The sequence below is a fragment of the Anomaloglossus baeobatrachus genome, chromosome 9 (genome assembly GCF_048569485.1).
Source record: "Anomaloglossus baeobatrachus isolate aAnoBae1 chromosome 9, aAnoBae1.hap1, whole genome shotgun sequence".
Lineage (NCBI taxonomy): Eukaryota > Metazoa > Chordata > Amphibia > Anura > Aromobatidae > Anomaloglossus > Anomaloglossus baeobatrachus.
In genome coordinates, this window is record NC_134361.1 from 23688704 (window position 1) to 23703727 (window position 15024).

The 15024-nt window shown below is 52.7% G+C and overlaps 1 protein-coding gene across 1 annotated transcript in view; it reads left to right on the forward strand.

Moving 5' to 3' along the window:
• The window catches only part of LOC142250322 (N-acetyllactosaminide alpha-1,3-galactosyltransferase-like), a 31490-nt gene that overhangs the window by 14160 nt on the left and 2306 nt on the right, over positions 1–15024 (forward strand). Inside the window, exons 2-4 of the mRNA XM_075322465.1 lie at positions 1322–1395; positions 8736–8873; positions 9097–9367. Of these exons, the coding sequence (XP_075178580.1) occupies positions 1322–1395; positions 8736–8873; positions 9097–9367 (483 nt within the window). The remainder of the gene's footprint in view (positions 1–1321; positions 1396–8735; positions 8874–9096; positions 9368–15024) is intronic.

Consider the following 15024-nt stretch of genomic DNA (forward strand, 5'->3'; position numbering starts at 1 on the left):
AATGTAAGTCAATGCAAAAAAAACCGCAATCGGCGTTACAAAAGCCGGTTGCGGTTTTTCTGCAGAACGCCGTATTGTGCCGCAGAGCAAAAATCCGGATGTGTGAAAGTACCCTTATCCGGTCAAGTCCTTGCCTGGGAAAATCCTATTTGGAGGCAAAGCGCATTATGTCCAACAGTGTCCAATGAGGCCTGGTGAACCCTGGCCCCCAGGGTTGGTTGGAAAGATGACCCTAGGTAGGAATCCTTGCCATCTGAAACTATTCACCAAGATTCTCCTGTTCTGGAGAGTGAGGTCTCTGTTCAGAGCAGCACCTCTACACTCTGTATCCGTATAAACTTCATCCATCAGAATTTAGTTTCTCAACTTCAGCTCCTTACATGATGGCTAGATCAACCCCTGGCTATTGGCTCCATGAATGGGCTGGCTCTGGTAGAGTGTATCCGAGATATCATGCTGCCAGTCACTTTGCATGTTGGAGCCTGGCATTCTGGAAAAAATGTGTACTTTGTTCTATCCAGATCTATAAAACTTTGTTCTCCTGAATCTTCCTTGGTTGCGTTTTCACATGCAAGTTATTGACTAGTCAACCGGTCAGATGATTCACTGGGGACCGTATTGTGCTACCAACTGGCCAGGCGCGCCCGGGACTCTATCTTCTGTGGTGTTGAGTCTGTCCACCTTTTACCTTGCCTTTGCAAATGTCGTCTGTGAAAAGGGGGCTGAGGTCTTGCCACCTCATGGGACTTACAGCTGTTCCATTCATCCCAACCTCAGCTTTGTACTCTGATCCTGTGTTACCTGCCAGAACCGCAGTCTGACTATGCCTCTGTCTCGCCCTACTGTACCTTGTTCCCGCGCCTCCTGGCAGCTGCTGCAGTCCTGGAGTGGTACCTGGTGTCTACCGTAACTTTAGGATAGGTCATCAATATCTGATTAATGGGTGGTAAAAACACATGGCACCCCGCCGAGCAGCTGTTACTGATGGCAGACAGAAGTTCTCAGATGCTGTTGGAACAAAGCAGCTCCATCAGAGTAAGTGGCCAAACTCTTTGATGTGTTCTTCTAATAGGAGCCACCATACTATCCCGAAATGTAGAGTTTGTAGGGCTGTACACCATGCCCACCAACCAGATGAAATGGAAAGTTGTAATGCACTTGGGTAGGAAACGCTCTCTATCAGATTCCTTCAAAATGCTTTTTTTTCAGATAAGAAGCTGTGTAGTGGATCAACTTAGTGAACATTCGGTTAAGCCATCAAAATTGTATTTGTGTTTTTGGACTAAACATTTTGGAAAAATTTTATATCTCTCAATACTAGATTTCCAAGCAGCAGCTCCTTTGGTGCACACCCCTCCTGGCTCTGAGCTACATCATCTACATCAGGTCCTTAATGTGAGTATTAAAAAGGAATTTAAAAGGAACCTGTCAGGTCCCATATGGTCCTGACCTACAAACATGGTGATGTGTGGCCTCGTAACCCCTTCCTACCAATCCCTGTATTGTAATATTGTGTAATATGAATGTATAAAAAAAGTTTTATAACTTACGTGTTCCCTATGTAAATGATCAGAGGCTCTAGTCCCTTGGGCGTCGCTTCGCCCCGTGGGCGTTTGCACGCTTTCTGTGGTATCACAACCCTGTGGGCGTGATATCATGGATTCACATGAGCGACATCACTGTCAGCTCCTTGAGATCCCGCGCATGCGCACTTGCCATTCCCGCAGCCTTGTTATCCGGGTGCTTGCTCTGCGCATGACCGGAACCGCAGGAGTCTTCAGCGCGTCTGAAGCCGAGAAGCAAGCACCCATATAACAAGGCTGCGGAAATGCCAAGTGCGCATGTGCGGGATCTCCAGGAGCGATGGTGACGTCACTCATGTAAATCATGTAAAGCGTGCAAACGCCCACAGGGCGATGCGACGCTCAGGGGGCTAGATCCTCTGACCATTTACATAGGGAACATGTAAGTGATAAATGTTTTATAATACATTCATATTACACAATATTACAACACAGGGATGGGTAGGAAGGTATTTCTAGGCCACACATCACCCTGTTTGTAGGTTGGAATGCATATGGGACCTGACAGGTTCCCTTTAAGCTTGTAATTATCTAAAATTAATAATACTACAAACACATCAGGTCTCCAATACATTAAAAAAGGGAGTGCTAAAGGTTTATTAAGGTCAGGCTGGGGAGCGGCTTGCAGCGGCAGTAATCTCCTCCAGCTCTGCATTGTTTGGGAGCAGTTGGATAATAGTAAGACGCAAGGGAAGAAACAAAAGGGGTGGAATAGAGAAGAAAACAGTGGAGGAGAGGATCTGAAATAAGTGACTTTATGCAAGATGGAGTCCCGTGGCTCTTACGTAAACTATGGACCATGACTCCAAGTAGCACGCATTCAATACAATGGACAGACCACCAAATCCAACTGTGATATTGGAACATTATGGTCCGTCACCAGTTTTCTATGTTCACATGAGGTTATGAGAATGAAACGAATCATAAAACTCTTCCCAGGAGATGGGAAATGTAAAAAAAATTAACAAACTGGGTCCAGTGTAAGCCGCTCCCTGCTCTGTGCAGAGATGGGAAGTAGTGATGTCACTGTTCCCCCAGCCCTGGACTGCTGCAGCATGTGACTGACTGCAGTGGTCAGGTGATCTCAGCAGCACATCCTCAGATAATGTGCCAGGCTGTATGTAACACAGTGGGCCATTAGGTGAGTATGGCTGAGTTTGTTATTTTTTAGATATCCTAAACCCTGAGCAAAGTTTTTATTTTATCTAGACAACCCCTTTAACATACACAATCTTACGTTATTCCCATCACTCAGAGTTATCTGAAGGATATGTGATAACGTGCCCATCGGTGAGTATTCAACCACTGAGAACAGTAAATAGTCGGGAGAGGATTTTAGGCCAAAAAATGGTGGGGCTTAGTTGATTGGTCTCCATTCCTCTTGGCTTGTTGCTAGTATTTTTGTAGTACTATGAAGACAAATAATCATTGTGCATCTGATGTATATTTATGAACCGACCAGATCAAGGAGGAAAAATGACATGCTTTGTCTGGGAGAAAACAGTGGTGACTATCAATACCTGTTTTACAGGTTTGCTGCTAGAATTTAGCCCCAGGAAATGCTCCAGGCATCACCTTAAATAATGGAGAGAGTCAGGGGCCGCAACAGTGACTTCTTCCAGGAGGCAGAATATGTAACGGGGTGCCAGGGGCGCCTCTGGGCTTGTAGTCGTGGCCCCTTCAGTCAGGCTTACCCCTGGCTCCGCCGTCACTATTGGGACGGGAGATGTCTTGGTGGGGCAGAGTGTGGTGGTGCAGATGTCGTCCGGCGCACAAATACTCTTCAGGCATGGTTCAATGCAAATAACAAACATGTTTTATTCTTCGCAAGTTTCCACACGTGGCAGTAACAAAACACAGTGCTGTGGCGCTTCCTTTAGCTGAGGGAAAGCCTGCCCTAGCGTCCCCTCAAGTGGGTGACTTGCCTGACTACTCCTCTTCGCCCGGCTCCCACTTCTGGCTACCCACAGCCCGGACCCACACCGGACTGCTTCACCCTACGAGGTTCCGCCCGCTCCTTTTCTCTCCGGCTTCCCTGTTCTTCCAGCTCCCTTCTTTCTTTCTTTCTTTCTGCCCACTCAGCTCCACACTCTGCCCCTGGCTGTTTCTTCTCTCCCGTCCCGGACACAACTGCCTTCAGCACACACTTCCTTTCCCCCTAAGCTGCCGGCTCCTCCTCCCTCCTGTACAGTTTCTATGGGGACAGCATTAACCACTTCAGAGAAAACCTGTGCTTCCTTGTAAGGGGTCTGCCCACCGCTTACATACCTCCCCTCTTTAAGCCTAAGCCTCCCGGCAAGGCACAAATCTAAAAATCACATTTTAAAACTAAACAAAGTCATTTTAATGAAACTGCGAACATGTTCACCTGAGGGCACCCGCAAGGGCACACCAGTCCAGCGCCCGGAGTTCCTCCTGGAAGCTCCCGGTCTTAGTCATGCCCGGAGGCCGTCGGCAGGCACTCCCGGTCTTAGTGGAGTTTCTGCCCGGAGGCTTTTGCAGCACTCCCGGTCTTAGACGTTAGCTGGCAGGAACACAACTCGGCAAAAATCTTCTTAACGACGCGGAGGGAGCCCCTGGCTCAGTCCAGCATCAGGCTCTCTTCCGGGCTCAGCAACTTGAACGGTTACAAACAACACACCTTCTTCCGGCTCAAAACAACGCCGGTGTTGAACAAAAACAGGCCCGCCATCTTCCGGTCTTGAAAAGTCACTCCGGATGATATGCACGTTGCCATTCGGCTCGTTGGGCCTGCACGTACTTCGACAGGGACTGTCCGGGCAACCGGCGCAGCCTCCGGAAGGGCTCGTAGTTGGCGGGTTGCGCCAACGTCTCGGGTGGGAGAGTTCAGCCAGCACCGGTCTTTGCTGCGACCGCCGCCGGTATTGGCATTCCTCCCACTCGATTTCCTGTTGCCACTGTGCGGCCTCTTGTGTAGTGGGCCGCTCCGGTCCTCCTGGCACAGCCGGTAGGTTAAGGGTGGGTCCTTCCGCAGCCGCAGTCTGCTTCGGGCGTCCTCTGCCCAGGCTAGTCGCTACTAGTGCGGCTACCGCAGCTTGCTGTCTTCCTGGAGTCTCCATCTTGCTCGGAGTCAGCGTTTCTGGTAATGGCGGCGAGGTCAGTGGAGATGCTGGAGGAAGTGGAGGCGGGCCCACTTTTCCCGCTCTTGGGTGTACTCCATCCCCAGTCTCACACATCATATCGACCCCTCCGCGGCGGTTCTTCTTTTTCTACAAAACACCGCCCACTTCACATGTTTTTCTTCGTGCCCTGGGACCGGCACCTCCCCTCTTTGGGCGGAGTACTCCGAACTTCTTTTTCGGCACTGGCCAGCCCCAGGCTCTTCTTTTGGCGCCAACTTTTCGCGTGCTTTCTTCATCTTCACAGACGACGGCCATCTTGCCGCCATCTTGTGCCCGGTCCAACGCTGCAGGCACTGTTTCTTCTTCCCACCATGGGACTGGGAATCTTCTCCAATGATCCGGATCCTGTGCCCTAGGCACCACTTGATCTCCGGCTTCTTGGGTCCCAGGCATGGAATCCGCATCCTGCCGACTACGCCACATGTAACGGGGTGCCAGGGGCGCCTCTGGGCTTGTAGTCGTGGCCCCTTCTGTCAGGCTTACCCCTGGCTCCGCCGTCACTATCGGGAGATGTCTTGGTGGGGCAGAGTGTGGTGGTGCAGATGTCGTCCGGCGCACAAATACTCTTCAGGCATGGTTCAATGCAAATAACAAACATGTTTTATTCTTCGCAAGTCTCCACACGTGGCAGTAACAAAACACAGTGCTGTGGCGCTTCCTTTAGCTGAGGGAAAGCCTGCCCTAGCGTCCCCTCAAGTGGGTGACTTGCCTGACTACTCCTCTTCGCCCGGCTCCCACTTCTGGCTACCCACAGCCCGGACCCACACCGGACTGCTTCACCCTACGAGGTTCCGCCCGCTCCTTTTCTCTCCGGCTTCCCTGTTCTTCCAGCTCCCTTCTTTCTTTCTTTCTTTCTGCCCACTCAGCTCCACACTCTGCCCCTGGCTGTTTCTTCTCTCCCATCCCGGACACAACTGCCTTCAGCACACACTTCCTTTCCCCCTAAGCTGCCGGCTCCTCCTCCCTCCTGTACAGTTTCTATGGGGACAGCATTAACCACTTCAGAGAAAACCTGTGCTTCCTTGTAAGGGGTCTGCCCACCCCTTACAAATAGGTCAGTAGTCTGCTATTAATAGTACAATGTCAGGCTTCACAAACGGTTCTCACCTCCACTGCCACTGCTACAGTGTTCAAATTCAACAGTGCCATCATCACGCTTCAAAGCTGAACAGTGTCATCATCACGCTGCAGCGCTCTGAACACTCAGTTCTGCTCAGTCAGTGTAAGCCTCATCCAGACGTACGTGATGCACAGACATCTGAAAGAGGCTTTACTGCTACCTGTACAAGGGGCGGCAGACGAGATGACTGCCACTGGCTAATGCGCTCAACTTCAACGTACAAAGCACAGCAACCAGTGATAAAGTGACGGACGTTTGAATGAAGTTTTATACTGGACGAGCGGAGTTCCATCAACAGAAAAAAAACAAAACATTTTGATTGCTGACATTCTGCAACCAAATCTGCATTTCCTGGCAGGAAAAACACTGTGGCAAAAACACGCGTATTTGTCACGTTTTTACGTGTTTTTTTTATGCATTTTTTTCCTTTGCTTTCAATGGTGAAAACGCACACGTTTTCCACGGATGTGTTGAAGGTGCGTATGGCCCTCTGTGTGGCGTGATTTTGGCACATAAGTGTTCTCCATGTGCTATCCGTGATAGCACACGGGGAAAAGGAACTTTTTACTCACCTGTCCCCAGGGCTGCTGCCCGTGGTGCTGATATCTGCGGTCACACTTGCTTCTGGGTCCTCGGTGTAGTGAATATTCATGAGCATAATGATCGGGCCTTGAAGCAAGAGACAGATGAGTATAAAAATCATTTTATTTCAAAGACACGTGTTTTCTCCGGTACGTGTCACACGGATCACATTACTGTGTGGTCGGTGGGACATCAGTGCTGCCGGAGAAAAACGGACATGTCTCCGTGCGGAACACACGGACACGCATGTGCGCCACCAGACACACGGTCCGTGAGAAATCACTGACATGTGCGTAAACCCATTGATTGTAATGTATCTGCGTATGTCTGTGATTCCGGTACGTATAAAAACAGCTTCATATGTACTGGAATCACTGACGTGTGAAGGGGGTCAAAAATGCAGAAAGAATTGACATGCTACAAATTTTTTTCTGCAGCCAAATCTGCGAGGAAAAAAAATCCTAAATGTGTGCACAATACAATACAAGATTCTCATAGTATTTGCTGGCATAAGGATTTCTGTGCAGATTGTTATAACTCTGCAAGAAAAAATACGGCAAAAAAAAAAACCCGCGGAAAAAACGCAACATGTGCACACAGCCTTAGGAGTACTTTGCACGCTGCGACATTGCTAGCCAATTGTAGCGATGCTGAGCGCGAGAGTCCCTGCCCCCGTCGCAGCTGCGATATCTTGTGATAGCTGCCGTAGCGAACATTATCTCTACGGCAGCTTCACACGCACTTACCTGCCCTGCGACGTCGCTCTGGCCGGCGACCCGCCTCCTTCCTAAAGGGGCGGGTCGTGCGGTGTCACAGCGACGTCATACGGCAGGCGGCCAATAGAAGCGGAGGGGGCGGAGATGAGCGGGACGTAAACATCCCGCCCACCTCCTTCCTTCCGCATAGTCGGTGGAGGCAGGTAAGGAGATGTTCCTCGCTCCTGCGGCTTCATACACAGCGATGTGTGCTGCCGCAGGAGCGAGGAACAACATCGTACCTGTAGCTGCAGCTACATTATGGAAATGACCGACACTACACCGATCACCGATTTTCGACTCTTTTGCGATCGTTTATCGGTGCTTCTAGGCTTTACACGTTGCGACGTCGTTACCGGCACCGGATATGTGTCACTTTCGATTTGACCCCGACGAGATCGCAGTAGCGATGTCGCAACATGCAAAGTACCCCTTAGAGTCTTGAAATATGGTGACACAAACCAGTTTGTTTATTTTTTGTTTGTTTTTTTAAACTTATGATTTTTTCTGATCAGTAGGAAAAAACAAATCTATACAGGTTCAGCAACGACAAGATCATATTGACCTGGAAAATCATGTTACCACGTCATTTTTAACAAATAATGAATGCCAGAAATAAATCACCAACCCCCCAAAAAAATCTGCACCCAAAAAAATGGATGAATTGCGTTTCTACACTGCATGCTTAAGGCCGCTTTACACGCTGCAATCTCGCTAGCGAGATCGCTAGCGTGCGTACCCGCCCCCATCGTTTGTGCGTCACGGGCAAATCGCTGCCCGTGGCGCACAAAATCGCTTACACCCATCACATATACTTACCTGCATAGCGACGTCGCTGTGACCGGCGTACCGCCTCCTTTCTAAGGGGGCGGTTCGTTTGGTGTCACAGCAACGTCAGTAAGCGGCCGCCCAATCAAAGCGGAGGGGCGGAGATGAGCGTCTGTAACATCCGCCCACCTTCTTCCTTCCTCATTGCTGGCGGGACGCAGGTACGCTGTACTTCCTCGTTCCTTCAGTGTCACACATAGTGATGTGTGCTGCCGCAGGAACGATGAACAACATCATACCTGCAGCAGCAACGATAATTGAGATTAGGGGGGATGTCACCGATTAGCGATTTTGAACATTTTTGCAACGATTCAAAATCGCTAATAGGTTTCACACGCAACGACATCGCTAATGCAGCCGAATGTGCGTCACAAATTCCGTGACCCCAATGACATCACTTTAGCGATGTCGTAGCGTGTAAAGCGGCCTTTACACTACACTTCTGGGAGTGACACCATTTCTATTTTCGTCTTACTTCACCGTTACTTACTGTTTGCCTTGTGATTTTTTTTTTACCATTGACCTCAATAAGTGAAAAGTGGATGATCTATAGACTAGGACTCTGCAGCAAGTACTTGTGTATAATTCGGAGTCACCCTGATATCAGTATTATCCTTCAGAAGGAAAAAAAATCCAATACTCAAGATTGCTCTAGAGTCCTAGCCTGACATGGCAATTAAATTTTGGGATTATTCTGGGTTTTAAACGCTCCCTATTCTTCCAGATGCTTTCCTAAAGAGTCTTCTACAACGTCTTGGGGAGCTCCCATTGTTTGGGAAGGAACATTTGATCGTGAGGAGGAAAATCTTCTTCATCGGGTTCGTGGAACTGTGGTTGGCCTCTCAGTCTTTGCAGTTGGAAAGTGAGTGCTTATGATTTATTTCCATAAGAAGCATACAGGATGATGTATGTGGGCTATCAGGTCACAAATTATTCCAAAATATAGGGAATAATATTCACAAGCTCAACAGGCACGGTGGTAGGTATGGTGGAAGAAGGAGAAAGCGAGGAAAAGTCTGTGCGTACTTGAAAGTTGATGGGTCACTGCTGAAAAACATAGGTCATCTCCTCTTTCATCTACTTAGGTATCTTGAGACCTACCTTGAAGACTTTCTTGTCTCTGCCAATCGCTTTTTCATGCCTGGGCTGCCCTGCGTAGTCTATATCCTCACTGATCGTCCATCAGATGTGCCAAAAATACATGAACGGTCCGGTATGTCTATAACCATCCTCAAAGTGACCAAACAAGATCGTTGGCAGGACATTTCCATGCTGCGCATGATGGATCTGAGAGATGTAGTGCTGCCACTGGCTCATGATCAAGTGGATTACCTTTTCTGTATGGATGTTGATCAGGTAAGAATTACTATGAAATTTCCATTTCCGTTTGTGGTTCTGTGATGCCCTGGGCAAGCCAGGGGTCACAGGTCATCACACCACCACACCCTACACCCCAGTAGGAACACCAAGGCTACCGAAATCCTTGTAGCCTTCCTCCAGGGGCTGATGTTCACACCAGGGGGTGGGCCAGGCGGTTGGCTCCGCCCACCGAGGAGTTCACAGCCCTGGAGGCGGGAAGAACCAGGCAGTTTAGCTCAGGCAGCGCTTGAGTCAAGTGAGGGAAGTGAAAGTGAGAGGAAGCAAGATAGAGAAAGGAGGAGGAAGTGGAAAGATAAAGTTTAGCTCAGGGAGAGCTTGAGTGAAGAGTGAAGTGAAGTGAAGTGAAGGAAGTGGCAGTGGAGCAAAGGAGAAAAGTTGAAGTAACAGAAAAAGAGTAGTGAAGCCTGAAGTTGGTCCGGCTGTGTGCAGGACAGGGTCAGCAAGGTCAGCAGACGGCGGTGACAGTCTGGAGGGGGACTGCTCGGAGGTTGCTGGAAGGACCGCGGACGGGTAGTGGCCCGGCGGTCTGGAGCAGTATACAAAGAACAGTCAGCCCCAGGGCAGGGGCCTCTCGGACCCCGGCAAGGCTAAGAGTCGCCGTAAATTTGCCAAATCCGTCAGTGAAGGGGACGTCTGTCTCCAAACAACCAAGTCCCGATTGAAGGCAACAGTCCAACCGTAACAGAGAGACACCGCCACCGCCAGGGCACCAGTTTCTCAGGGCCAGCGCCTGCGGGCAAAGTAGGGCTCCTCCGGCTCATATCCAAGCCGGGGAGCGGGTTACCGGTGGGAACCCATCGCTACCAACACAGAAACATAGGTGCAGGACAGAGTGACCGTCACCGTCACCTACTGGGGAAAGCAAGTGCAGCCGTCCGTGGGAACTGTCTTTCCAGCCGTGTGTTTTACCGAGAACTGTGTCATCGTCTCAGGTTGAGTGAGTACCACAGTGCCTCAAGGCACAGCGCTGCCCCCGCGTCCCTGCGCCCACCAAGCCCTGCATCTCCCAACTCATCACTGGGCCCCGGGATCACCAACCCCTACCCACGGAGGGGCAACACAACAACTGGCTGCTCCATACCATCCTTCCCGGGAACCCCATACAGAGCAGCGGTGGTGCTAACAATTCACCACAACCGTGGGTGGCGTCACGGACAATAAACAATCCCCACACCCAAAACAAACCCCCTTTCACTCACGGGCGAGGAGCACCGCTCGAGTCCCCGGGATCCGGCCCATCGCTCGAGCCACCCAGCAGCAGCAGCAGCAGCCCGCAGTGCCAGCCAGACCCGAGCAGCAGAGGGAGAGCGCGGCGTCCCCTCCTCCGCCCGCGACAACTTGGCGTCACGAACAGGATCTTACCGCTCTGCCGTTGGGTAGAGGTGCGCCTTGTGACCGCCGGAGGTATCCGGCTGAAAAATTTCGGAAGTCGCCATCTTTGGAGCGAAAAGTTCCCGCTCGAGCGTCTTCTCGAGTAGCAGAGGCGCGAAGGCCAAAAACTCCGCCCCAATAGAGGAGGGGTCGGAAAGAAGCTAAGGGGGACGCGATGGCGGCTGGCTGCATGTGAGCGCAGCTATAAAAGCAGGGACGCCAGGACTCTGCAGTCACCCTATTCCTGGAAGGAATTGCCAGCAGAATGTGGATGCCGTCCCGAAGCACCGTAGCCCCCGCGCCGGGAACCGCGGCGTGGGTGGAAATCCGGACCGCGCAGCTCTACCTAAGGCTGCAGGTCAAGATGCAGCTCCTCATGGAGGAGTGGGAGACCGACATGGCGGACGTTATAGCAGCCGTGCGGAGACGCGAGGAGGAAGCGGAGGAAGGGAGGGTGAGTGACCCACGCCCCGATGCCCTGGAAGGGCCGGTCATCGCGGCTGCGGGACCCGGTCCAAGCCCTCTCCCCTCGCTGCCTCCGTCGCCACCCGTCTCGGAGGCCGTGACCCCGCCACTAGGCCTGCTACCACCGCAACCGGTAGCACTACCCAGCATGCCCGCCCAGGCGGGCCGACCTGCAGCCGGAGCCCGTAGCAAGTCGGAGGTGCTGCCATGGAAGGCCCCGAAGTCTGCACCGGAGGCAGCCCCTGAGAAGTTCCCCGAGCCGGAGCTGATGACCCGTTCCGAGCCGAAGGCCCAGCCGCGGAAAGCCCCTGTGCCCATCCGCCACACCTCGGCTGAGGTGGCGCCGGGTTGTCGCTGCCAGGCGGCGCCCAAGGCCAAGACACCGCGGGACCTGCCGCCCAGAGCCCTGACAGTGGGCAACGTCCAGGATGTCCCGCGGGGCCCGATCCGTGCGCCGGAGCTCGCAGCAGCACCGTATTGGGACAGGGAGCCGGTACCGCTGGGTCCGGAGATCGGCGAGAGGGAAAAGAAGAAGGCGGAGCTGGTGGCCCGAGCAATTAGGGAAAAGGAGAACCTCCGGCAAGCAACATTTCGAGTCTGGGGCCCGCTGTACTAGGGGCAGGTGAGGCGGTTTGATGTCCGCCGGGGCTATGGGTTTATAGATGAACCGGGCCTGGAGGCCGAAGTGCTTATAGCCCGGCGGGATGTGAATGCCCACCTGCCTGAAGAGCACCCCGGCCGTAACCTAATGCCGGGTGACATTGTACAATATACCCGGCACTGTGGAGAGAGGGGGTGGTTCGCCCTGGATGCCAAACTGAGGGGCAGCCAGGAGAGCCGAGTGAGTCCTGCACACCCTCCCTCGGATGAAGCTGAAAGTCCGGAGTAGGGCAGCGGAGCTCCGTTGTCCAGTCCCCGTTGGGACCACCACTGAGTTTGTCTGAGTTGTGTTTGAAAAAGTTTGAAAGTTTAAAAATGAGAATAATCACCGAAGATTGACCTGATTAACCGTGATTAAACCGGCCGTTGCCGGCACCGTTGTCCCCGTGGGGACCGTTTAAAAAGTTGCATGAGGAACTGCTCATGGACAAGCCCGTGAACTTGCAGGGTAACCACAAACGTTAGTGGCTTGTAAATAAGTTGTTTTACCGTTACCGTTTCCGCATTGCCGCCTCCGGAGAGGCAGGTTGGAGGGAGGGCCCCCAGCAGAGCAGGCTGGGGCCCAGCCACCACAGGAACCGGTGGCTACCCTCTGGAGGGGAAGGACAGATCCCGCTCGGGTAGCTTATGCTGGACTTGGGAGAAGGGGTGCTGCCTCGGTTTTAGGGGCAGCATCAGGGCCAGGTTGCTTGGGTGGGAGAGAGCGGAAACCGTAACCGTAAACCGTTAGTAACGTTTAAGAAATGTGCCTCCCGTTGTGGGATGTTGTCATAAGTTGTCATGTTACCATTTATCTTTTTACCTTTTGCAGAAAATAAAACCGGTGTTGGACGGGCAGCCCGCGGACGGTCTGCATTTTGCTAAGGGGGAATGTGACGCCCTGGGCAAGCCAGGGGTCACAGGTCATCACACCACCACACCCTACACCCCAGTAGGAACACCAAGGCTACCGAAATCCTTGTTGCCTTCCTCCAGGGGCTGATGTTCACACCAGGGGGTGGGCCAGGCGGTTGGCTCCGCCCACCGAGGAGTTCACAGCCCTGGAGGCGGGAAGAACCAGGCAGTTTAGCTCAGGCAGAGCTTGAGTCAAGTGAGGGAAGTGAAAGTGGAAAGTGAGAGGAAGCAAGATAGAGAAAGGAGGAGGAAGTGGAAAGAGAGTTTAGCTCAGGGAGAGCTTGAGTGAAGAGTGAAGTGAAGTGAAGTGAAGGAAGTGGCAGTGGAGCAAAGGAGAAAAGTTGAAGTAACAGAAAAAGAGTAGTGAAGCCTGAAGTTGGTCCGGCTGTGTGCAGGACAGGGTCAGCAAGGTCAGCAGACGGCGGTGACAGTCTGGAGGGGGACTGCTCGGAGGTTGCTCGAAGGACCGTGGACGGGTAGTGGCCCAGCGGTCTGGAGCAGTATACAAAGAACAGTCAGCCCCAGGGCAGGGGCCTCTCGGACCCCGGCAAGGCTAGGAGTCGCCGTAAATTTGCCAAATCCGTCAGTGAAGGGGACGTCTGTCTCCAAACAACCAAGTCCCGATTGAAGGCAACAGTCCAACCGTAACAGAGAGACACCGCCACCACCAGGGCACCAGTTTCTCAGGGCCAGCGCCTGCGGGCAAAGTAGGGCTCCTCCGGCCCATATCCAAGCCGGGGAGCGGGTTACCGGTGGGAACCCATCGCTACCAACACAGAAACATAGGTGCAGGACAGAGTGACCGTCACCGTCACCTACTGGGGAAAGCAAGTGCAGCCGTCCGTGGGAACCGTCTTTCCAGCCGTGTGTTTTACCGAGAACTGTGTCATCGTCTCAGGCTGAGTGAGTACCACAGTGCCGCAAGGCACAGCGCTGCCCCCGCGTCCCTGCGCCCACCAAGCCCTGCATCTCCCAACTCATCACTGGGCCCCTGGATCACCAACCCCAACCCACGGAGGGGCAACACAACAACTGGCTGCTCCATACCATCCTTCCCGGGAACCCCATACAGAGCAGCGGTGGTGCTAACAAATCACCACAACCGTGGGTGGCGTCACGGACAATAAACAATCCCCACACCCAAAACAAACCCCCTTTCACTCACGGGCGAGGAGCGCCGCTCGAGTCCCCGGGATCCGGCCCATCGCTCGAGCCACCGAGCAGCGGCAGCAGCAGGCCGCAGTGCCAGCCGGACCCGAGCAGCAGAGGGAGAGCGCGGCGTCCCCTCCTCCGCCCGCGACAGTTCTACCTGCAAGCCGCTTTTTTGGCGTTACATTTGACTCAAATCTTTTCTTCACTCCCTATATCTAATTCCTCTGGGCCTCAAAAACAACCCTAGATTTTGTATTTTTCTTATCTTTGATAGCAAAGACTCTTAGGGGCACTTTGCACACTGCGACATCGCAGCCCGATGCTGCGATGCCGAGTGTGATAGTCCCCGCCCCCGTCGCAGCAGCGATATGTGGTGATAGCTGGCGTAGCGAAAGTTATCGCTACGCCAGCTTCACACACACACTCACCTGCCGTGCGACGTCCCTGTGGCCGGCGACCCGCCTCCTTGTTAAGGGGGCGGGTCGTGCGGCGTCACTGCGACGTCGCACGGCAGGCGGCCAATCAGAGCGGAGGGGCGGAGATGAGCAGGATGTCAACATCCTGCCCACCTCCTTCCTTCCGCATATCCTACGGAAGCCGCAGTGAGGCCGGTAGGAGACGTTCCTCGCTCCTGCGACTTCACACACAGCGATGTGTGCAGCCGCAGGAGCGAGGAACAACATCGGACCGTCGCGTCAGCGTAATTATGAATTACGCCGACGCTGCACCGATGATACGATTACGACGCTTTTGCGCTCGTTAATCGTATCATCCAGCCTTTACACACTGCGATGTCGCATGCGATGCCGGAAGTGCGTCATTTTCAATTTGACCCCACCGACATCGCACCTGCGATGTCGCAGTGTGCAAAGTGCCCCTTACTGTTGCTCTGATTCATTTTTTTCTGCACTATTGTAACTCTCTACTTACCTGTCTCCCTCTCACCAAACTCTCCACTCTCCAATCTGTCATGAATGTGGCAACCAGCGTCATATTTCTGTCCAACTAATACACTGAAGCCTCCACCCTGTGCCAGTATTTGCACTGGTTACCCACTACAGAATCCAATATAAAACACCCTTACATACTGT